The sequence below is a fragment of the Anas acuta genome, chromosome 5 (assembly GCF_963932015.1).
Source record: "Anas acuta chromosome 5, bAnaAcu1.1, whole genome shotgun sequence".
Lineage (NCBI taxonomy): Eukaryota > Metazoa > Chordata > Aves > Anseriformes > Anatidae > Anas > Anas acuta.
The window spans coordinates 59,931,275-59,955,939 of record NC_088983.1 but is presented as its reverse complement, the minus strand read 5'-3'; the positions used below and the strand labels follow the sequence as shown (position 1 = coordinate 59,955,939).

Below are 24,665 nucleotides of genomic sequence, written 5' to 3'. Positions count from 1 at the left end.
GTGGATCAAAGGTATTCTATAGTCCTAGCAGAAGAAGCACTCGTGAAAACAACAGGGTGAGTTGGCAGGAGAGAAAAACTAGGAAAAAAATATCATAACAAAAGAAATTGAGAGAAAATCCTGTTTGGTATGATCTGACTCACAAAGAGTTATTGCATTCATTCCATTTAATAGATGGGACAAATAAAAGGCAAGCTGCACTGAATATTAGCCTCTTGTGTAGGGAAGGAATGACTTCAAAGTACCTCTGCTCTCTTTCATATGTGTCTGCGAGAAACTTACTGGTATGTGTTTCCTAGGCAGTAGTAGAATTTCTTCCTGTGTTTTAGATTTAAATAATTGTTTTCTCCAGCATGCGGGGCTTGCTCTGATCAAATACCCAAATGTCAAGAAGGAGAAGTTCTTATTGTGGATGACAACACCACAGAGAGATGTTGCCCTACATACCAGTGTAGTAAGTTTGACTTGATTTTGATATTTTAAGTAGCAGAGAACATGGCAAATTTTGTAGTGTGGATGTTCAGTGCCAAAAAATGGTGGGTTAGAGAGAAAGCTCCATTGTGTATATAAGCAAGCTATAATCTGTTTACTCTTTCCTTTTAAATCTTGACATGCCTAAAGCATTATCTGAATGTATATATATAATGGAGACAAATTTCAGACCCCAAATTCTGAAGATTTAAAACTGTTTTAAATATTTGCCTAGGACACTTGTACTCAACACTACTATTACCTGATGGCTAACAGTTAAATTTTGATCATCTGTCTTTTCAAGTAAGATGTTTTCTAAAAGTATTCATTACAAATAAGCCATTTAGTATCTCTTGATTCATATTACTGCTCAACAAAATATGATGACCTTCTGTTTATTGGATTTTATTTCCCTTAATTTTAGTTTGTGAAATACATCGTTGTCCTGAATTCAAGTGTATGCTAGGCATGTCTTTGGTGGAGGTATGGAGCCCAGAGAAGTGCTGCCCATTTCGGACATGTGGTAAAATGACTTTTTTTGATTTTAGTTGACTTAGAAAATAAGACACTGACAAGAGCTATGGCTTCCTGGGGTTAAGTCTTAAAAATTAATAAAGACATAGACTTTAAGTTGTGCAAATGGTTATCTGCCATGCATACAAACCAGTTGTACCAGGGTGACCATCTTATGAACAACCAGTGTAAAGTCACAGTTAGTAAATTATTTACAGCTTTAAAGAAAAATAAATTGTGAGGTGTTCACAAGGCAGGAATTTGACAGTTTACAAAGGTGGTAGTATATCATACATCTCTCTGTGATGCCTTAAACACAATTCTCCATTTCTTTATGTTGATTATAATGATTATCATTGATTTAAAATAGCTAGAGGCTAGAATAATTGTATTTTTTTTCAACATGTTCAGATGGACTGCAGATGATAAAATGCTGTAAATTGTTCTCATATGTAAAGGTGGTCACAGAAGCTGGTATTAGTTTTCAGTATGTATTAAAAAACAGATATAATTCTGGACTCCCCAGGTTGGTGTATTTCAAATATGTACCTGCAAGGCATCTTCAGTGGTGACTTGAAAATGTGGAACTTCTGTTCTCTGTGATGCTCTGTTTTAAAGAAATTGCATATAACTTTCTAATTCATTGTTTCTGTAATTGTATTTTGTTTTAGAATGTGCATGTGAAACGATCCCTAAGCCTCAGTGTAAACTGGTATGGAATCCATTGTATTTATGCATTGTATTTATGTTGTTATTTATGCTTTTATTGTTTTGTTAATACAAATATTTGTTAGTATCTTACTAATAGTTTTATCAGTAAAATATGGAATGTCATGTCATTCTCTCTCTCTCTTTTTTTTTTTTTTAAATTGTTTTACAAGAAATTATTTAAGTTTTTAAGTAGCCATTTAAGTTTTAATGTCTTGCAGAATAAAATGACTGTATGGTATTGACATTTCTTAATTTTTTATGACCATATGCTGCCCTGAGTATTCATAGAGCAGAACTGCTTTCATGAATCCAAGGACAGAATTTTGTTCAATTGTCAGAACTAAATGCTTTAAAGCTTACTGTTTAGTTAATATTATTTGTCATAGTGCATATGTTAATCTGTATCATGCACCCAGACCATTGACTCAGCAAAACTTTTAAAATTGTATTCTACTGTGATTTGTTCTGCATTGCAAAAATCCTTATTAGCATTGCTGGTTTAGGCTCTCGGTCAGGACTGGATATTTTATTCAAAAAATAATACTGCAGTGGGAATAATCAATAAAAATTCTAATTTGAAACGCTAGGCAGGAACTGAAAATAGTACACAATTGTTCATTTTATAGATGAAGAAACTTAGGCACAATGAATGAGGAATGGGAAGAAAGTCTTCAATCGCATGCATGTAAACTATAAAAGGAAGAATTAAAAAGTACACGTATGCTGTTGTGATACTATTTACATCCATTAAGTTACTCCCTGAAAAAATACGCTCCACACTGTATGGAGAGTTGTGTATAAAGGCAAGCCATTGCATCATGTTGTTGGCCTGCCATAGTCTTCTTTGTCCTACGTATCTCCTGTACGTATCTGCTGCTACTTTTCAGGTGTAAAAAAAATAATCCCATTACTAAATTTAATGTCACTGTGGGTGATCAAAGTAGAAACCAAAGTAGATTTCTAGGGGCAAGAGATACTGTTATTCGAATCCTGGAGAAAAGGTGTTTACAAGAAAAAGATCAATGTAAATGAGCAAGCACTGTCATTTTACTTATCTTTTTTTTTTTTTTTCCCCTTTTTTCTTTCTTTTTTTTTCTTTTTTTTTTCTTTTTTTTTTTTTTTCTGGTTTTATACCCATAGGGGCAGAAACTTCAGATAGATGAACAGTTTCAGAACAGTACAGAAAATATCTGTAACTGTGTTAAATACAAATGTGGTAAGTCTGAAAACAATTTGATTGAAAGAAACACCCTTTTAAGTGCGAGGTAATTATAATTAACTATAAATTGTACATCTGAGCTTTGAACGTAGTACATAAGAGGAAATACTTGAATGACATAATTGACAGCATATGAAAAGACAGGAGAATAGGACTGCTCTCTAAATATTTAGTCGATTATAGCTTGTCCTTGGATTCTTATATTTCCTACATCAGGAGGTCTGTGCAGGGAAATAGAAGACAGAGTTTAGGAGAAGTTGGTAAGTGTTGACTAACCAGCCTAAGCGTTAATGAGTTGGAAGGAAGAATCCAGCAGGTGATGTCCACGAATAGTCCTACTAACACATTATGAGACTACTCAGGAGCTGGTGGATATGCTTACATGTTTTATATGATCAAGGACGTAGCATTGAGCACCATGCAGAATTCATCTTGGCCCAGTAGTATCTGAGAAAATTCAGGAAAAAATAATTCCTGGGTGACACTCAGTCAGCCAGTGAAGTTCGGATTGTCTTTGCATAGATTTCTACCACAAAGGTATACTTCTGAGCTATTTATCCTCTGCTCCCTCAGAAATCAATGGGGAGCAATAGCCATCCTCAGGCACACTTCTTATCCTAAAGCACAATTCAAATCAGCTGAAGTCTGCACGTCATTTTTGTGGTACTGCTGATAGAATTTTTTTTCACTTAGATTTCATCATCCATGATCTTTGAAGTAATTTGACAGTTGTAATTGAAGCATTAGTTCATTATTAACAGTTTACATTTGAAAATCTGACCTATACTTCTTGAAGAGTTAGAGCAGCTTTTTCCATTCCCATTTTACTGTTTGAAACATTTTTTAAATATTCTGATACCAAGCTAATTGTCCTGAGTGAGCTGTTTGTTTGTTTGTTTGTTTATTTTTCTTGTAGTGAGAGACAAAGTTTGCCTGAGTAATGAGAGAGGTGTGCTGCTACCTGGACAGAAAATTGTGGAACACAGTCCAGATGGCATTTGCCATATTTCTACTTGTACAAATGTGATTGATCCTTCTACTAAATACTACCAAATAAACACATCATCAGTAGCCTGTGCTGTCAAGTGCAAAGCTGTAAGAAATTCAGGATTTTAGACATTTATGTTGTACATTTATGTTGTGATTGTTGGTCTTCATTACTTTTTTTTTTTTTTTTTTTTTTTTTTAGTAGATTATAGTCTTCTTCTAACCTAGAAATTCTGTGATTCTGATTCTGTGATTCTGTCATGGGAACAAGATAGAAAAAGGAGCTATGAGACCCCCTCTAATGATGAGTTACCTCTCTTTGTAAAGTCCTAAATTCACTGTGTGATCTATTCTCCCTCAAAATTACTCATTTTGCTGTGAAAATACAAGGTTAATTTGGGCGACTGGAGCACAGAACAGACACGGTAGAGTCAGTAATAACCCTACTATTGCTTCCCTTTAGAAAGACAAGTGGACCTTATTTTATCTAAATTTTTTGAAGCTTAGATCATGTTTAGGGAGGGTTTTGCACTAGCTTGATGGTTTGAAGGGCTGGACAGATTTGTTCTCCCCTACAGTGCATAAGATTGCAAATTGCAGTACCATCTCATGCATTTGAACCATCCACTGAAGGGGCCCAGTGCTCAGTAGGATTCCATACAGAGTACAATGCTAATCCTTAAAGGACTAATAGCATACTGCCACTTTGCATCTGTAGCTTTAGCTGCATTGTGCTGTAAACTGGCACAAGTGCCAGACATAGTAGACTTAATAAGAAGTCAGTAAAAACTGGGAAGAGAAAACAAATTAATTAAATAAGAAGATGGTGTCTTTATAGAAAATATGATCCATAATCATAGAAATCATATGGTTTACTTTCTAAATTATGTATGTGCTGTCTAATGTGTAAAAAGTCATAATTTCAGTGGTTGTTGATGTAACCTGTCAGGCTAACATTTGAAAATGATAGAAAGACCAGTTCATTCTCCAAGTTGGAGATTCCTTCCTATTTACTTCAATCAAGATCAAAGGTACTTTTTAAAAGGTTCCTGAACGTACAGAGCACATAAATGCAAGTTACATGTTTTAGAAAGTTACTTAAGAACTGTCCCTAAAATCAGATACCCCCTCCCCCCAATAATAATAATTAATAATAATAATAATAATAATAATAATAATAATAATAATAATAATAATAATAATAATAATAAATCTTCCCATTACACTAATAAAATGTCAAATTGCACAATGGTGTCATACAAGGATTAATATATTTGATTTTGGCAGAACCAAGTCTATCAACCTCCAAAAGACTTAACAACTTGCTGTGGTAGCTGTAAGAACATGTCATGTCTTCACACTTTCAACAATGGAACAGTTGCCAGTTTTAAGGTAAATTTGTAAATGTCTTATTCTGTCAAAATATTCAGAAGTAGAGAAAAAAATCTTGTAACAATCTACATACATTGCTGTATAAATTGTTCAAGTAAGAGCTGTATTTGGTCAAATACTAGGAATAGCTCTGCATTTATACAACATTGTTTTTTGGAGAGTCAATCATATAGCTGTCTATGAGGACTAAAGGATTTTGATATACCAGAGAATAATAGTAAACCTGACTATTTTATAAGCTGTTTACATGATTTAGTGGACTTTAAGCTTTGTACTTAAACAGAATTTCAAGGTGCATCTAAATCATGTTTTGCAAGTCTTACAGACAAAATTGCATTCAGTGGCATTGTATAATGAATATTCGTAGTATTGTTTTTCCTGAAGTACTGTGTAAAGATTCTGTTTTTCAATTTTAACAGCCTGGTACTATCTGGATTTCAAACTGCATCAGATATGAATGCATTAACACAGCAATAGAACCAGTTCTAGTTGCATCTTCAATTGGCTGCCCACCCTTTAACGAAACAGAATGTGTGAAGGTCAGTGCTTAATACATCGTTTACATTCCACCTATGATTTATGATTGCATGAAAAGATTAACATTGACCGAATACTTTCTTACCTCAAGAAGGAGAAATTACACATTCGTGCAGTGCCTGATCTTTGAAGATGAAAAGTTCTACCTATACATGTATAGTGTGCCACCAGACTGCCCAGTTACACAGATGAAGAGGCCAATTTTTATTCTCAGAAAATATTTTATATTTTCCTGGAGGTGTGTAATATCAAGATAGTTCCTTAAGCAGCTGTCTGAACTTGGAAGATTTTCTGGGTTGAATAACATCTTTATAACTGACTTTGGTGTATGGCAATTTGATTTATCATGATGGTCAAAAACATTGAAGAAAATGAAAGATTGTCCAAATATCAGAAAAATCTTTTCAACAGTGAGACTAGTGAACTAGTTTTGCAGGAAAAGCAAAGGTTCTTTTGCTTTGAATTTGTAAAATGAGGTTAGACTAAGTGGCAGCAAATGTATGCAGGAAGAATATCTCATATTCTTCTGATTAGTTCAACGTTTTCATGCAGGTGGGAGGATACTTTCCTTAATGAATGATAGTACACAAGCAAGGAACAATTCTAAAATAACTAGGTAGCTGTAGTTCTTCCTCATTGATAAAAATGCGTTGGTTCTTCAGAGTCTCAGTCACACAGCTGGCTTAAATGTTTTTTTTTTTTTTTCTGTTCTAGGCAAATAAAAAATAAAATAAAAGTTTCTCACATTTGTTCCTGTCCCAGAACCCAGTAACATGTGCTGCTGGGACCTAGTAGCTAAGTACAAAGTTTGTTGCTTCTTTGTTGCAATATCGTAGATACATAAAAAAAAAAAAAAAAAAAAATGCTGAATAGCTGTCATTTGAGGCACAATAAACCCTTATTCTTTAATCTGCATAGGAAAGATAGGAAAGACATGGTGAAGAGTTAAAGCAAAGTGATCATCATGGCTTGAGATACTGAGATGGACATCAAAAATTGGACTCTTCAATGTAATCCCATGAGAGTTTTAAGGCTACGGATATTCTTCTTGCAGTACCCTGTCAAGTGCTTAATGCTACAGCACAGAAGACAGCCATGACACTCCATAATGAGAAGAAAATGGCCTCTCATTTAGATGAGACCTGTTTAGAATTCAGAATCATTTTTTTTGTGATTGCTGATATAGCCTCTGCAAGAAATCAAGGTTTTGTTCTAAGTACCATGGTGTCAACCTTAACTAAGTAATTCCCTTTCCAAATCTGGCATTTTGCTAGCTAATGATGTATAGTGGTATTCACTGAGAGCTACTTAATAACTGATTCGTATTTAAAACTGGCAAGTTAGTTCATTTACATGTAAGCCTTCATCAGTGCACTGGTGTGTTGCATTTGCCTGAATAAAGTTATAAAGATGTAACCATAAATTGCGGAGTTGATCTGGAAGATTTTTCTAGTAGTGCAGATATGTAGGAATGAATATTTGGAAAAAAAAAAAAAAAAAAAAAAAAAGTGTTTTTTCCTCTCTTTTTTATTTGTATCTTGGTCAGGTTGGAGGCTATGTTGTACCATTCCTGGAAGGATGCTGCAAAACATGTAAGTGATTAAATGAAATTCACAATTTTCCACTCATCAAAACAGGTCTGTCTGATTGGTTTTTACCTTAGAAATAAGTTTGATGCTTTACTGCATGGAAGCTTGATTCTGATCTCGCTAATCTCAAAGGACGTGTTCTTTTCAGTCTCACTTATGTGAATACTAGTGAAGCTAATGGAGTTAAACCGGAAAAAAAATGATTTAACATTGACGGTTTTACTACACTGATACAGATTGTGGCTGTCAAAGTCACTAACATTGCTACCTTAAGAATGGTGTAGTTCCCATGTAAGTCTCCTCAAAATACTAATTACTGCATTTAATATAGTAAAAGCTACTTTGTTTTGGAAGGTGCCTTAAAACATGCTTCAGTTACATGAATTTATTTGTATTTGAGAAAAAATGGAGATTGATCTATGCAGTTTGTAAGTTAATGCCATAAATACTTAACTAATTGTAGTATTATCTTGGGTTCTGTTTATAAACATAATTTAAAAGCTTTCAGGAAACTTTTAAAATAACTTATAAAGAAAAAAATCCACTTTTACTTGATTACAAAGATGTGTTTTGACATCTATGAGAGCTAGTAAAGGTGCTCTGGAAAAAAATAAGATAATTCTCTACAGAATATGTTATAAATATGCTAATTCTTAAGATACACCGTGAGCTAAGAACTTATTACACATTTTAGTACAAAAGTTCTTGGAACTGTGGAAGATCTGTTCTTTTTTTTTCTTCTTTTTTTTTTTTTTCTTTTTTTTTTTTTCTGTTCCCTGTCACTATGAGAGAATGGTAATATCTTCATGATTTTTTCACTCTAATGGACCTGTGTTATAAGCACTTGTTGCTAGTTCTGTAGCCGATTCTGCATTGGCTCTTTGAGATTAGTTTTTGAGATTACATGACATTATTGTTCAATGACTTAGCGGCCATATAAACCAGTTTCTGGATAAATTTTTATTAAGATGGTTTAAAATCTATTAAGCTCCTCTTCAGCAAGGCAGAAGATACTGCTTCTGTATTTAGAGAAAGATCATAATCACACTTAATTATTGAAGACAAAATAAAATTATTAATGGAGGACATGCACCACAGAATACAATTAAACACTTAAAAATACCCAGTGACTTCTGCAATTTGCATTTACAAGTACATTTACGTCATTGATTTCACAGCTCTTTATAGATAGCATGGTCAGTGAATCATGTAGTTGAGTCTGACTCAAAACAAATCTGGCATGAGAGCTATCAGTCAGTTGTAATTTGTGTGAGACATTTTATGAGAACACATCAGCATGTCATTTTCTTTTGACCTTTTCTTTTTCATTTTATCATTAGAAAGAGTTGTGATTTTTTGCTTTAATTTTTAAAATGAAGTTCTCTGTGTAAGCCCCAGGAGTTCCTTGAAAATCCAGAGAGTTTTTACCTGCACTGCTCACTGTTAAAAAATAAAATAAAATAAAACACTATTTCTTTCTTTCAGACCAAAAGAACAACTTGAATTTAGGGTACCAGATTGTCTTAGTTATGCTAATGTTAGAAATAACTTTTTAGAAGACATCTGTGATTGAACCAGTTAAAGAACTAAAAATAATCGGCCCTCAATCTAATCCTAAGCAGTATGTTTGAATTCTTCCTGGTTTTGACACTATGCAATGCAAGTAATATAGACTTTTATAGGATGAATTCATTTCTCAAGTATGTTGAAATCCAATAGCTCCAAAATGTTTCACAGTGATAGGGAATACTCTGTAACACACTGTTCAATATGTAATATTCTTACCAGGTTCTTCAGTGTCAATGTTCCTCCCATTCCTTGTTAGCCCAGTCACTCCTACAGCCTATGCTAGCTGTAACACAGGTACATTTTCTGTAAATAAGTAGGATCAACCCAAACAGCATCATTGTTGATTTTCAACAATGTACTCCCTGATAGGAGCATCAGGCTTTATGTTGTCCAGTTCTGCCAAAAGCTGCAGTGTAGTACAACTTGCTCATGGTTTGGAATGACTCACTTTGTGGTTTGGTTTGGTTTTTCATTTTGCACTGTGTGGGCAGTGCATTGTTGTTAGCCAACAATATACTGTTGGTAGTAAACACCTGTGTAGTCTTTAGCTTGCTGCATGTGTAAAATTGCTGTATTTAAAAAATGTAAGCTAATTCCATTATGTTTACAATGCTGTAGAACATAGAGACTAATAGCTCTGCTTGTTGCAGCTTATTTAATACATGGTGTTTTTGCAAATGCTGTAGCATATAGTTTTGCTTCCAGTGGCATATTCAGTAGAGGTAGCTCTTTCCCTTCCCTGTCATAGTTAGGACAGTATACTGAAAATAGCAAGCCTGTGTTTACTCCATGAAAATCTGAGATTTTCTTTGTTCTTTTTAATCAAGCATAATAACTTTTGCAGTTGTAACATGGTATGAATGCAGTTGTTTTGGCATTTATTTTGTGAAAACACCTCTCCATGTTTCTAGAAGAGAAATAACGTTGACTGTGATGTTGTACATTTTTTTGTACAGTGAGTGATGCATCCTTCATTAAATTTCACTCCTGACTCTAGGAATACTACTCTGAAGTCTAGATTGCCCCTTCATACTGACATGAGTTCAAGTGACAGGGGTGTTGTGAGTTGACACAAAAAAACACAAGGATTTTTGACCATGCAGAACGTGAAAAAGAATCTCATTATAACGTGGCCAATATATGATGCTCGCATGCTTTGTAAGACTGTTCAGGGCAAAGTACACCATTTGTAGAGCTCATTAAAAGCCACTGGACATTAAAGTACATACATGGAAATACTTCATATATTTATTGCTTTATGAGATGTGATGTACTTTCACTGTAGCCCAGATGACATCATAGCCACAGTTGCACTTAATTCCCCATCCTACACATTGTATAAAAGAAGAAAGAACATGTATAAGACTGTGAGAAACACAAAACAATGGTGAGTATTCTTATTTTCAAAAGCAATTTTTTCTTCTTTTCTCAATTTATTTTTCCTTAAGCAAACATCATTCAATAATAGTTAAGCAATAGCCAGCTATTTCCGACTGTAGATTTTTATTTGCTTCCAAGCAGATTCATTGCTGTCCTTTCTTTCATATTCTAGAAACTTCTGCTATGCCAGAGTCGGTAGCAGACTCTTATGTTGTTTAAAAAGAAAAAAAAAAAAAAAAAAAAAGAAAAGCTTATTTTAGGGAAGTTCGAAAGCAATTAAAATAGGGAACTGGATATTGAGCATTAAGATGTAATAAACCTCTGTCACAGTTCAGTGTTAGATATTGGTCAAACCAGTAAGTCTTTCATTGTCCTTTTTGGGAGCTAACATTATTCACCTTTTGTAGACATCTTTGGATTTCTTGGCTGAAAGAAAATGCAGTTCAGTAAGTGGAAAGTCATGTGGGACTGCATCATAGTGTGTAAAATCCATGGAACTGTGGAAGCAGGTATAATGGAATGAATGGTTTGGTTTTCTTACAGATCTTCAATGTGATGTGTTTTCTTCAGCATGCAGAGGATCATCTAAAGAAGATACTCTGCTTTCTGACCTCTAACAACTGAACCTTGGACTGACCTTTGTTGCTTTTCATCACAATGCCCAGGATTTTCTCCTTAAATCAAGTTTAATTGTTTTACTTTATTTCACGAATTATTTTTTATTGTTTTTATTTCATCCACATACTTTGTACATACTTTTGTGAGAAAAAAATGTGGGCATAATGGTAATGAAAATGTAAATAAAACATTTTATATTGTTTACTTGTGTTCTTTTTCTTGTTGAATAGAGGTGTACAGAAATACAAAGTCGTCGTTCCCCCCGGGGTCTAGTTTTCTACAGATCCTAGTGTTGTGTCCATTTGAAAAAGTATTTATACAACTGGAATTCAGTAATTACTATTAATGTTTGTTACAGTTATTTAATAGAAAATACATTTTATTCATTTTTAACAAGCTATCTCACCAAAGTGGTTGATCAGTTTTACAAAATTTTATGAAAGGTACGGGGGGCTTACTTTTAAAAAGCTTCTGAATGAAGAATGAACCTTTTAGAACTGTTATTGGAGATACAACGAGACAGATACCTTAATGCATGAAATAGAATGTTTTAAAAGAATGTTTTCACTTAAATGGATCGTATAGCAAATGTCACTTTGTCAAAGAAGATTTGTGTATTTATTGATGGTATTGGGTGTATTCTTCTTTGCCTCTTGACCCCATAAAACATTCAGGAATGTTCTTGCCTCTGAAATGTTTAGAGTTTTGAACTGATATTTTTCAATCAATGCCTGTTTTGCAGGCAAGGAAGATGGAAAATTCTGTAAAAAGGTGACTGTTCGGATGACTATTCGCAAGAATGACTGCAGGAGTAACACGCCAGTAAGTAAACAATTATCACAATTTCTTTTAATAGACAGAAAAAAAATAAGAAAAAGGAAGAAGGAGGACAAAAATTCCACAGTGGTATTGTCTGCATCTCTTTTTCTTCCAGAGATGGAAGTCTCTGTGCTTCATAGAACTGTTTAAATGTTTCCCTATATTCTCAGCAATCATATTTTCAAATAATAAAATAGATGAGGATGTAACTCCTGCTTTTGAATGCATTAGGCTCATGTTACTTTAGTGCAAATCCAAGCTCTTAGTTCACCCTACAGTGCAATTATATCCAAATTAACTTGGATATGACAGACACTTGCCAACAGTATAGAGCTAAAACTACAGTAGATGTGTTTAACTTTCTGTCTGTGTAGGGAAGGTATTTAAATGCCAACAAGAAAATAATTGTGGGTCCAGAAATTTGTCTTTAGACAGCAGCAGAATAATGTTGAAATGTGTAAGAAGAATGAGATTATCTGTATGTCTGCTGAATGATTTATGGTAGGAAGACACCAACAACGTCCTGCTGGGCAGTAAGACAGTGTGAGCAGCAAGAACAGTGCAGATGTCTGGTGTGAGATGTCTGAGAGCACCTGAAAAAGCTGTAATGGAAGAGTATAGGGAAACAGCTGTAACCTGCAAAATGACACTGAGTACATTTTCTCGGGTGAACTGTTGTGCAGCCAGAAAATTTAGTTTCAGCAATAAGAAATGCATCAAACATTGCAAAACCTGACTATTGAGCTTGAAAAAAATATCAGTTTCTGTGCCTGATTCTGTTACAATCTGTATTAGTTTTTGTGTATAATTAATAATAACAATCCTTGGCTTTCCAAAGGATTGTTTCTTTATTTTCTTCCAATAATATATTATCGTTGCCAGTATACTGCATTGGTATACCACTGAAATTAATTCCAGAGAATTATTGTTGGAACATTCAGTGTTACGTTCAAGTCAAGGTCAATATGAATACTTGAAAATTCAAACCCCAAATTGTTTCTGTGTGTCTATTAATAGTGAAAACCTGCTGTGTTATTGAAGAGGAAATGGAAAGTCATCACTAAGCTCAATAACATAACAATCGAAGCCTATCCAGGCAACATATTTTAGTGTTTATTATTCAAATGTAGTGGAGTTTTGTAGGGGGCTAGAATAAATATTCCCACATTTTTAATTGCTTTGCAGTTGGATTTGGATGCTTAATTTCTTTAGACTCTTCTAACTTTCTTTCATAATTGCTTAAATTTGCCAGTTATTCTTCATATTTGTTACCAGGTGAACATTGTTTCTTGTGATGGAAAGTGCCCATCTGCAAGCATTTATAACTACAACATCAACACATACGCAAGATTCTGCAAATGCTGCAGGGAGCTTGGACTACAGAGACGAACTGTGCAATTGTATTGCACCAGTAATTCAACCTGGGTCAGCTATACAATCCAAGAGCCTACAGACTGTTCTTGCCAGTGGTCTTAAGAATAAATAAATACAAGGAAAGAAAACAGCAAGCCCAGCTGTTCCCAGCATAAGATAATTTGAATACTTTATCTATAAAAAATAAAACATCCAACCCACTGAATTTTAGTAGCTTAATGTTAAAAGATAAAGGAACAAAAATATTTTTGGACTCTTCCAAATTCCTAAAGAATGGCTTTGCACTGTTTTTATTGTGGTTTGTCTTCCTGTTTCTTTCACAGGGATTGTTTTAAGACTTTTGGTGATGTGTGCCAGCTTAAAATGTGATTTACGTTTGACACACCACAAGAGAAAGCACACCATCCCATTGTTCTCTGTCTTTTTCATGCACCCATTCCTGCTATCTGGCAGCAATCTATTATTTTGAATGTATTGTAATTGTGAAAATACATTCAATGTCTATTAAGAAAAAATGTTTGGACAATATGAGAATTTTCAGTTTAAATCATCTTCCTATAGCAAAGCTGAATATGAATGGGAAATTAAGTTACAGATTTTTTTTTTATTTTATTTTATATATATTTTTTTTCAATCAGGGAAACATTATCAATACTAATGGCTGTATGTAATATTCCCTGGTAATAATTTCAGCTTTTGTAGTGTATTTTATACTGTATTGAAAATCATTATGGCCAACATGCGATGTGTGGGACAGATGGACTGCTTTAGGTTAGTCATTAGTAGTAACTTTTTCTTTTTGCTAGACGGTATGTAATGAACTGACAATACAGTGATTTAACAAACAAAAACCACTTTACACTCCTTTATATAGATAATATTTTAAATGAACACAGTTATCTTATGAAATGCACCATATTTAAACTGTTTCTTTAGCAGAATGAACCTTGTTTTACACTGATACTAAAGATGTGAAAATTCATTAGGAAAAAAACAAAACCAGGTTTATGAATCTGTCTAAAGAAAAATGTAAGTTGAAAATCTTTGTCATCCATATGAGAATGCAACTTCTTATGTCAAGTGTTTGATATTGACAATGTACAATTGTAAGGTTTGGAATTTCAAAAGCAATTTTGTTTATGAACTTAATTAACGTTTTGTTGTAATGAACTAATACTTTTTCTCCTCTAAATTAATGTTGCTGTCCTTTTCTTTCCTCACTAATGCCAAGACGCAGCGAAAATTCAGTTGCTTTAATTTTGTAGATCAAAACTGAAGATAGCAGTGATACATGCTTAAGGCCCTAAAATATAAAAATAATTCCTGGCGTAACTTGTTTGAAAGTTGTTTGTGTGCAGTTAATCCAAAGAAAAATGTGTTGTTAAAATCAGCCATGAACAGTTTTGATACTAATTTTGTATACTGTACATTGCATTCTTACAATATCTAATAAACACCAGGGAGTCTTATTTTGTTACAATTAATTTTGCTGTCATTGTTGTAGCAGCTTACAGTCATGTGATTCCATGCATGATGTGTACTAATTTGCTTTTCAGCAGCGCATATGCTTCAGAAAACTACAAACTGAGGAGCAGAAAAGTAAGTGCTATTTACAAGACATTGAGCCGAGCTAAGTCTTCAAGTGCCTAAAATGCCAGCTTTTGTATTTGCAAAGGTGAACTTCAGCTGCCCTTTATACCAGCTGGCAGATGTCATCCAAGAGGGGAGGAATTAATAGAAAGCAGTTTCTTTTGCTTTCAGGCAAGATGGTTTTCAGTGCAAAGTGCCAAGCACCATATTAAGGGACTGAACAAGACAGGAATTAACACAGCGATGCTACTCTCGGCTGAGGCCATGTTCCCTGCTCTTGCCCCTCATGCTAATGTGAAAATGCTCATTGCTTCCAGCAGCACAAGGCAGTTACTTCAAAAGCCATTTAAGTTCCAGACTTTCAACTTGTGGTTTTAAGAGCAAGTTAATACTGGTTTCTGTCATGCAGTGAGAAGAGGAAGAAGAGTGTGGCATATCCAGTAACTATAATCAAACACTGATATGCTTCTACTTCGGGAGTAAAATAATAAACATTGTGTTAAGTCTCTACTTCTGGTTTTGTAAACATTAGGCTTATGCCGAGAGAAACAGGAGGAAAGATCCAGACTGCCTATGACAGAGGAAGCCACTTTTATCCCCTGATTGGTGTTGAATTCCTTCACAGATGCTTAGCCTGTCTGTCTGTGGTAAGTTCAAAGCAATCCAAGCCCTTCTTGTGTATTTACCTTACTCTCTGTTTGCACAAAGCAACTCAGATGGAGAAGGATTTGGCCTTATTCACACTTCCACATCTTCAGAAGCCAAAGAGACCGTAACTTGCTGTGGATTTCATCTGACCTTCCCTGCAGGAGGCACTTGGATTGCACCAAAATCTGTGTCCTAGAACAACTTTAATTTTCTTTCTTACAAGTCAATTGCCTTCTGTTTGGTTATGTAGGTGAAATTTAAAAGATATATAGCACCGAAATTTTGCTCTTTAGGATAAACCTATTCTACCATCATGATATTAGTCTTGGCTGTATTATTCTTAAAGGCAAGGAAGCACTTGACTGTAACAAAATACCGAAGCCTCTACATAAGTTCGCATAGTGATGAAAGTTAATCCTGCATTTGGCACGTAAAAAAGTCAGTGGAAGGAAAACCACTTTCTAAAAGTATTGCTACAGCAACATACTGCATTGTTACAGTTGTTACAGCAGGGTGCTGCATGCTATTCAGAGATGAAACCGTAGCTGGGTCCTCCAGTGAATTCAGCAAAAATGCCCCGTAATATTTTGTAGAGGAACAGTGTCTACTTAGGGATCTAACAGAAAAAATAAAATAAAAGAAAATAATAAAGAAAAAGCAAGCTTGGCTTTAAAAGACATGGGCTGCCTTTGCTGTGGGCAGGCCTGCACAGCCCTGCTAGCAGTGCACTTGAGGAAGGTTTCATCAGGAGGTGTGCATGCACCCTCCGAGCTTTTGGACTGCTCCAGGAAAGTGATGCCTGTGCTTTCCAGGCTAACTGCACCTGCCACTGGGCTTTCCACCCACAGAGCTTTCCACCTTGGCTGTAGCCTTGCCTTGCCTCTGGGTGGGAGCAGCACTGTGCATTGGTACCAAGTGATTCTGTAGAGAGGGGTACTGGACTTCAAAAAGAAAAAAAACAAACAAAAAAAAACCAAAAAAACCCACAACAAAAACAATAACAAAAAACTAATCCACCAGGTGTCTATCCAGCAGATACTAGGAAGTTTGGCGAGCCACCTCAGCAGGTGACTGCTGGGATAGCAATGAGGACAAAGGCTCAAGCAGAGCACACTGCTGGGCCTGGCTCTTCCCAAAATGCTGATCTACACTAACTGAAGCCTGTTTCTGATGCCACAAAAAGGGTGGAGGTGGTGGGTGCTGTGTTGTGATCAAGAGAAGAACAGAGGGTGCTGTGTGTGGGGTTACTTTCTTGAGCTAACCCTATTTTTGGAAGCAAATGAGTGGACTGTTGATATGGGGCCAGGGGGCTGTAAAGCTGGGGAGAGAAGGAGTGTGGCCTTAGGAGGCTGTGGTGGGGGTTTTAAGGGCTTTCCTCAGGGTTGGTTCATCCTGTGGGAGAAAGATTTGAGAAGGTAACGTGCAATAAAAGCTAACTTCAAGAGGTGAAAGCAGTAAGTAAATGAAAATGTTGCTGGTGTTGTGAAGTCTGCTTTTAAAACTGTACTGAATTTTACTAGCTTGTTGGTGTAGCTTCTTAATTTGGTGTAGCTTCTTAGGTTCTTAAATCTTCTAGGAGAAGTCAGTCTTGGTGGGAGAGCAGGCTAACTTGCTTCTCTAAGTCTGGAGCTGTGGTAGGTGCTATGGGAGGACAGTTGCCAGCCCCTAGCGTCCTCTGGTTCTCTTGTAGAGCTTTGATTTTTAAGGCTATCTGCAGAAATGGACTTCTAGAGTCAGCTTAATTTAGCTTTAACTCAGAAATGAAGCTCAAGCAATTGCTCTAAACAAATGATTTCTTAACAGTTTTTTGGCTCCTGACAGATACAACTAGGTGTGCTGGAAAGTTGTTTGTCCTGAACAAGGGAAACAAATGAAAAGGTAGGCAGTGGACCCTTTTTTGGTTTTATTTTCTTCTTGATCTCTAGCATAATAAAAAAGAACTTTCTGTTTAACATTTAATCAGTGACTTGCATGTGAAAACATTGCTTGTTTGTTGTGGTGCTGATTGCTCATTGGTACCTCCTTTAAAATACTTTACTTGCATTACCTCGAGCAAGCTTACTCAGCCATGAATCACAGGACAATATAAATGATTTGGCAGCTGGAACTTTGAGTATGATGAATACTGGCCATTAAGAAAGGCCTTTTAAAAAGAAATATAATGATATCAATTGTGCTATCTAAACTCTCATTGTCTGGGTTATTAGTACATGATCTGGTCTCAGAGTAACAGCCTCTTGAGTAATGCTTTCTGTAATTAGTGATACTGCTGCCTGGTAAATTGATTAACCTAGAATATTGGCATCTGTTGGTCTGCAGTTTAATGTGAACTGTTAGTCACAAGTTAAATAACTTGATTCTCCTCAGATGGCCTTGCAAGTATGCAGTCCATGAAGTCAGACAAATAACATTCAAAAACAATCATCTTTACTTTTATCTCTGCCCACATCATCATCTCTCTCCCCAGTGCAAGTGGCTATCCATGAATAATTAAAATGAGGTAACAGCTGCTATGCAGATGGTGATTTTGGGGAAAAATCCCCTCTCAGTGTGATGAAGACATCTAACCTCTTTAGAAATTGTACCTGACAAACTGTCATCCCCTCAGGTCTGCTTTCTGTGCAGACTTTTGACTGAGGCTTTGATCGTGTCAGCTGACTTCAGCTGTTTAAAAAAATAGATATCTGAATTAACTCAGTTGTCCAGGCTCCATCCATCACCAAATAAAGAGAGATGCTTCCAGGGAATGACTCATCCCACCCTAAAAAAAGGGTCTAAGATGGATTTAGTGAATCATCCTACAGATGTACCAACTTTCCTTTTTGCTGTAGAGAGAACTTGGATGGCAAGATGTAGTTAGGCACCTTATTTTTAGGTCATTAAAATTAGATGGAATGAAATTCACCCTTAATGGCCCAAGGCAGCGTGGTAGACTCATAAGTCAGTCTCATAGTATATATGGAGTATCTTATCTGCCCTCCTGATGGGTGGTGAGGAATGAAAATACTTGAATCACGTAAACCTGAATATAATGTAATGTGCTTTCTGTAGTTTTTCCTGTATGTCTTTAACTATACTCATTTATTATGACAACTGTACCTAAACTGTACCTGTGTCTATAGAGCTGAAGAAAGACGTCATCCATGAAAGATGTCATTGATGCCAAATCTTCAAGATGGGAAGGTACAGCTAGGTGTATTCATTACCTGTTCAACTGTGTTTGTTAAGATGCGATGCATTTATCACCATCACAAGGTGTTGTACTAGCTGAAAGAGATCTCCGAGGTGAGTGAAGTTTAAAGAACTTCTGTTTCAGCAGCCTTTTGTTGTGTAGGTGTTGTCTTGAATCTTGAGAAATTATTTGCAATCTTGCATTCTCAACTTGTGTTTTCCAATGTGTTTAAGCTAATGTGACTTTTCATAAAGTTATGAAACCTGTTTACTAAGTGTCTTTGTGCTCTAGCTCTTCAGGGTGTCTGGAATTGAGTTCTAGGTAGCAGGAGGGCTTTTCTGTACCCAGGCCTTTACTGACCATTTCATTGATATGGTCACCAAGGAGCAGATTCAGACCTCAGTTACATGCTTGAAAGGACCATCCATTTTGGTGTTTGGTTTTTTAAAGACTGGTTTTTGTTCATAAACTGAGTATGTGAGATTTGTCAAAAAATGTGCTTTGTATAGTAGAAGACTGGAAGGAGGGGAGAAAAAAAAAAAAACAACTTATAGCAGAGCCTAAGCACTTTATTAAGATTTCTTTTTGATTAATAATGCAGAAGTCTGATCTTAAGCATGAAACATCAAAGGCAGAATAGCTGGAGTAATGCTTAATGTCATGAGTATGCCTGCTCTTGATCACTTGCTTTTAATCCTCCCAGTCTCTTCTGGACCAAGTTCCCTATTGAGCTCCATGTTGACTTTTCATTTTTATTTTACTGAACTGGGGAAGGGGCTGGACGAAGACATCTTTTGAGATGAGGGCATCAAGAAACTTAGCAGACCTGCTGTCTCACCTTGCCATATACACAGTAGTGTGCTTTGAGAGCTGAATTTCCACACTCTGTTTCTGATGTATAACTGGATACTGTCACTGTGGTCTGTCCTTATATTTGAAAGTGATGGCCCTGATGGTTCAGATAGAATTTTTGGTGTTCTCTAATGGGGAATATCTTCTTCAATTCTCTTCCAAAGCAACTATGATAACCACATTCACCATTTGCCAGCCTAGAGGAGCTTCACTCCATCTATGCAGCAGCACGTGGCACAGGCTCCCTGTCATACTGTCTGCCTCTCCAGGCTTGCAGCTTCATCCGCAATCTATCACTTTATTTAATTTAAATAAAAAGGTGGTTTTCCAACAATTTTCCAACAACTCCCTATTACTGATGTGGGTTTACCATGTGTATCCAGTCCCTGCTGTCCATGTGCTTTGCTGGTGCCACCAGAATAAGATGCAACTGGTCAGATCAAGTCAGAAAGGAAGCGGCTGGAGACTCCTGCTGTTCTGCCCCGGTGAATGCCTCTGGGATTCTTGATGTAGAGTTCTAGCTTGGAATTATTCTTGCCCGATATAGCCAGAATTAAATCTGTCTGTGTCTGTGCTTTCTTGGGGATGTGGTTTGGGACTTGTCTGTGTGGCTGCAGGCACCCACAAAGTTCAATCTCTATAGCAGCCTGGGTGAGAAGCTTTGAGCCGCCCACCAAAACAGAGTTGTAGGCCTTTCTGTATGTTTATTTTTTGTATGTTTTAAAATTTTTAAATTACATACTTTTTTTGTATGTTTTAAAGCAGTTGTTTATTTTTGTATGCTGTTTATTTTTAAGCAGTTTATTTTTTTGTATTTTTTTTCTGTAAAGCAGTTGTTTATTTTTTATATGTTTTTAAAGCAGTTGTATGCTGCTTTGCTTTCAAAATACAGTATTAGCCCTTCATTGCATGTTCAGTGGGAGCTGGTAGTCTTGCCACTGTCCCATCCATACGCTGTGGGCTTCAATAAGGAGTATGGGACCTTCAGGTAGCTTTGGTAGTGGGAGTCCTGCAGTTGCCTATGATGGACACGAAAAGAAATTATGTCCCTAGACCTAGTACTTTGTAAGTATTGTACTTAAACTAATCTCTCGAATTAAACTATTAAACTCATAGAACTATTTCACATTTGTTTCTCAGCTCCATAGCTGGCAGGGGAGAAGAAATGGGAAGGGGGAGGGGGAGGGTGCAAGAAGGAGGGAAGGTAGATTCCTCAGGCTTTGTTTGGCTGTACCATAGCACTTCTAAATCTTCTGTCAACACTGGCGTGACGTTGCATTCATTAAAAATGCACGACCTTTTTAAAGATCCATCTGTTATACAAATAAAAATAAGGCAGCCCTATAGCTTTATGGTATGCTAATCCTGCGTAGCCGTGGCCTAATTATCAAATGATTTCATGCTACCCTGGTGGCAGGCAATGTCCAGACCACTGAACACTTGCTATGGATCTCTTATTAAATCCCTCTTGCACAGTTTCATTCATAAATTTACCATGGCTTTTAAAACAAAATAGTTTGCTTATACAGCAATATCAAGTAAGGCAGTGTGTTTCCAGAACACAGCAACTTTTTTTCAGATGCTCTGCTTCATGCATGACTGAATAATTGGTGGCAAACTCCGTTATTGCTTTCTTTTACCTTAAGTGGAAGCCGTGCTGTTGGTAGGTAATACATGCTGGAAAGCTCAAAGGCTGGATGGCCATGTTTTACCCAGGGCATACCTCTGTGGAGCTTGAATGTTCAACTGTCTATACCAAGCTTCATTTTGGTGACTTTTGTCCCAGGTCAGACACAACACTCCTAATCTGCACCCATTTTCCTGCTCTGTTTTGGCCACACTGGAGCTAATGCGGAGGTGTCAGGTCCCGGTATGCTCCTCTGATGTTCCTCCTGTGCTGCCCAGTGTCAGCTCCCAAGGGAGATGTGGTGTATTAGGGCATTGGAACATGCCACATTACACTTGGAGAGCCAAAATCCAATAAAAAATGCATTTTTCTTGGTAATGCTGTCATTATAACATTGGAAAAACTTAAGAGTATTGCTTGGCAGAAATGACTGGTGAAATGGTGTGTTTATTTCCACAAGCGGATTTTTTTTTAAACCGTAGACTTAAGTGCAAAGGGCTTCTTCCCAAGTGATCATGAAACCATTAACTCCAATAACAACTGAACTATTTAAAAAAGAAGTGAAGTGTTTGTCCAGAGTTAACTTAGATTGCAATTCAGCCTAAACAATTCCATGTCATCTGTGTCAGCATGGTGCCATCTGGTCACTTACAAGATAAGATTTGCAAGAAATCTCCCCTTTTCCTTGTAATAGGGAGCGATCCAGTAGTGTCATTTTCTCTGGGCTTTTGAATGAGTTATGAATGCTTTCTCACCGAAGTATGTGACCTGCTCATTGCTCACTGGGCCTGTTGTTGTTACCGTGTCATTTAAAGTCTGAAGTAGGTGATGTTTGCAACATATTCTTTAAAATAAGACACTGCTGTTCTCTGTGAAAGAAAACGCTCATCCAGAATGTCTTAAGAAGTGTTGATAGGATGTGGAATTCAAATAAAATCTCATCTGAATAATTTGAATGAGAGGTGGTTGGGGACTGGCTGGGAAATGGAGCCAGGCTGTGCCAGTGTGCAGATCCCCTGAAGCCATGTGCCACATCTCCAGACAGCCGGGCCCCAATGTCAGCAGAGGCTAGACAAACACAGGCAAGGTAGAAGGGATATCATTAATATATATATATATATTTTTTGTCTGTGGTGCCCCAATGTGCCAGTCTCCTTTTTGAGTAGTCTGAAAGCTTCTGCAGTACAGACAATTAATGAAAAAGCCCCCAAGTCACCACAGCAGCTTTCTTCTACCAGCTCTCTCTGCTTCTGCCCCTCTCATTCTTATATATATATCATTATATATCAATAAATATATATATATATATATATTTTTAATTATAGGACAAGCGAAAAACTCTTTCAGCAGAGATCCTCAACAGCACTCTGTAAATTCAGAGAGGCATATGTCGCTTACAGGAAACTGCTGTCTGAATTACTGGTCAAAACCACAAAATTCCAAAGTTAGGAAAAAATTAGCCAAAACCTGTTACTTGCTCCACGAAGAGCAAGTGGTGGTGGGAGAGAGCAGGAGCAAGTGCCCACACCCTGGTCTAGGTCAGCCTGGTCAGCTTCTAGTCAACAGGTAACTGGAACAGCTTTCACTTGATATTCTGATTGTACTGCAAGTGTGTATGCACTAGGTGTAGTATAATGTATGTATATGTATAGGCACACAAGGGAGAAGTGGTACTGGTGGCCAACAAACAGCTCTGAGTAGTCACAGATATTTTCTCCTTGTACCTGTTGAATGTTTCATTAAAACACCTTTCATTTTATACACGCATCTGTTTCTAGAAGTAGGTCAAGCCAGATATCACTGTATAATGTGATATAATGCAGGCTTTTTATTCAATTTTATTCAAAGCACTAGTTACTAATTAGATTTTCAGTTCATTGACCTTGTTGCATCTCTGGATTTCAAGATGTTAAGAATATTTTCCGAATGGTCAAATCTCATATTTAAAATTCTAATGTATTTTACATAACATAAGAGATTTTTAGTACCAGAAAAATTCCATTTTCCTCAGTCCAGTTTCAGGTTCCTAACCTGATTTTCTGGGCTTAATCCTCTTCCTGTTGAAATCAATAAGTACATTGTAATATAATGATTCACGTTCAAGGTTCAACCATAGAAAATTAAGACTACATGCTGATTTTACTGCCATTGTTGAAAGATGATCTCTTAAAATGTGTAAAAACACAATAAACTCTTTAACTCTTTCAGCCCTATTCTTTTTTCTTCAGAGCATTTAACACAAAAATGGACCTTAGCTTTAGACCTAATGCTGGCAGGAAGATTTATGCTGAGAATATTTAGATACAAATATGCTTGTGGTTTCAAGTGCTTTGTTGAGGAGACACAAACACAAAGGTGCTGTCAGTCATTGAACAATGTGGAGCGTGACTTGAGATGCCAGGAAAACCATGGTCTACTCTGTGCACCTTTCCTGATGTTTAGCTGTCATTTTTTCTTTGTCTCAGTTTCCCCAGGTGAAAAATGAGGATGATCCAAAAAAAAAAAAAAATCCAAGTCTTTTTTTTTGGTATCTGTAGGTTAAAAGACATCCAGGTTGGAATGTTTTTTTCTTTGTGTCAAAATTAGTCACTTATTACAGTAATGTTACCTTCTTTCCTTAAGTAACACATATTAAGACTGAAAGCAAGTGGGGTGTATTTTATTCTTTTGGTATCAAACAGTGTAGTTGTACTGTAGAAGTGTGAACTTGCATTTTATTTTTTAACCCTTTGAGAGTGCTGGGGAAGGGCCTCAGCCAGTCTCTTGCTGGAATGCACTGGATGTGCTCTGAAACTTTGGGATGATGCCTTGTGATGCTCTGCATGAAGGTCCCACAGTTGAGAAGGTCCTGGCTGATGCTTGTGGCAGTGGTGTGACTGCATGTAGAATGATGTTTTATAATGAGCTTTAAGTTGTGCTACAGGTTGCCTTCAAATGGCTCTTTTGGAAGCAACAAATGCCACATCTTCTGCTTTGCTGCAACCACAGGGTGGATGAGAGGGGTAAAGTCTGTCCTTGGCTGACCTGGTTAAGAGTGGGGACATGGTGTGGGCACCTGGGCACAGGTTCATCTGGGAAAAGTCTCCACCTCCTCTTTGCACTGGCAGTATCTATGTGGGACATTAGAATCCTGGTACCACCCGGCTCCAGTGTTCTGCCTTGTTAGAGGAAATGAGTTGACAGATTTTTTATGGATGGTGGGGGATGATGGGATGTGCGCTCTAGGTCAGAAGAACCCGTGTTAAAAACTCAGTGAAAAGGAAGCTATTAGAAAGAAATGCTAGCAAGGTTGTGAGCTCCTGTTATCTTGGACTTGTCTAAATGCCACAGTGGAAAGTAGTGATAGAAAAATTGGAGCTTTTTCTCCAGCTCATACCAGTGAAAAATGCTAGCCTTGGATACAAATGTGCAAATTTCATGGTGTTTTTTTCCTGTTTTCTCTTTGCTTGCTAGAGCACTTTTACGATCTCTTAAGGTTGAAATTTATATGTAGCCTAAAGATGCTCTTCTAGGTCTACAAGATGCTGGGAGGGAGAACAGTCAGTGTGATGAAACGAAAACAGCCTGGAAATCTAATTTCAGAAGCACTATTGACAT

At 36.5% G+C, this 24,665-nt stretch overlaps 1 protein-coding gene across 1 annotated transcript in view; it reads left to right on the top strand.

Moving 5' to 3' along the window:
- Nucleotides 1-14,659, top strand: part of OTOG (otogelin) — a 105,119-nt gene extending 90,460 nt beyond the window's left edge. The window contains exons 47-56 of the mRNA XM_068685161.1: nt 353-454; nt 896-994; nt 1,656-1,696; nt 2,836-2,911; nt 3,831-4,009; nt 5,189-5,293; nt 5,713-5,832; nt 7,377-7,422; nt 11,729-11,808; nt 13,081-14,659. Coding sequence (XP_068541262.1) covers nt 353-454; nt 896-994; nt 1,656-1,696; nt 2,836-2,911; nt 3,831-4,009; nt 5,189-5,293; nt 5,713-5,832; nt 7,377-7,422; nt 11,729-11,808; nt 13,081-13,281 — 1,049 coding nt within the window. The 3' untranslated portion in view covers nt 13,282-14,659. The remainder of the gene's footprint in view (nt 1-352; nt 455-895; nt 995-1,655; nt 1,697-2,835; nt 2,912-3,830; nt 4,010-5,188; nt 5,294-5,712; nt 5,833-7,376; nt 7,423-11,728; nt 11,809-13,080) is intronic.
- The last annotated feature ends 10,006 nt before the right edge of the window (nt 14,660-24,665 follow it).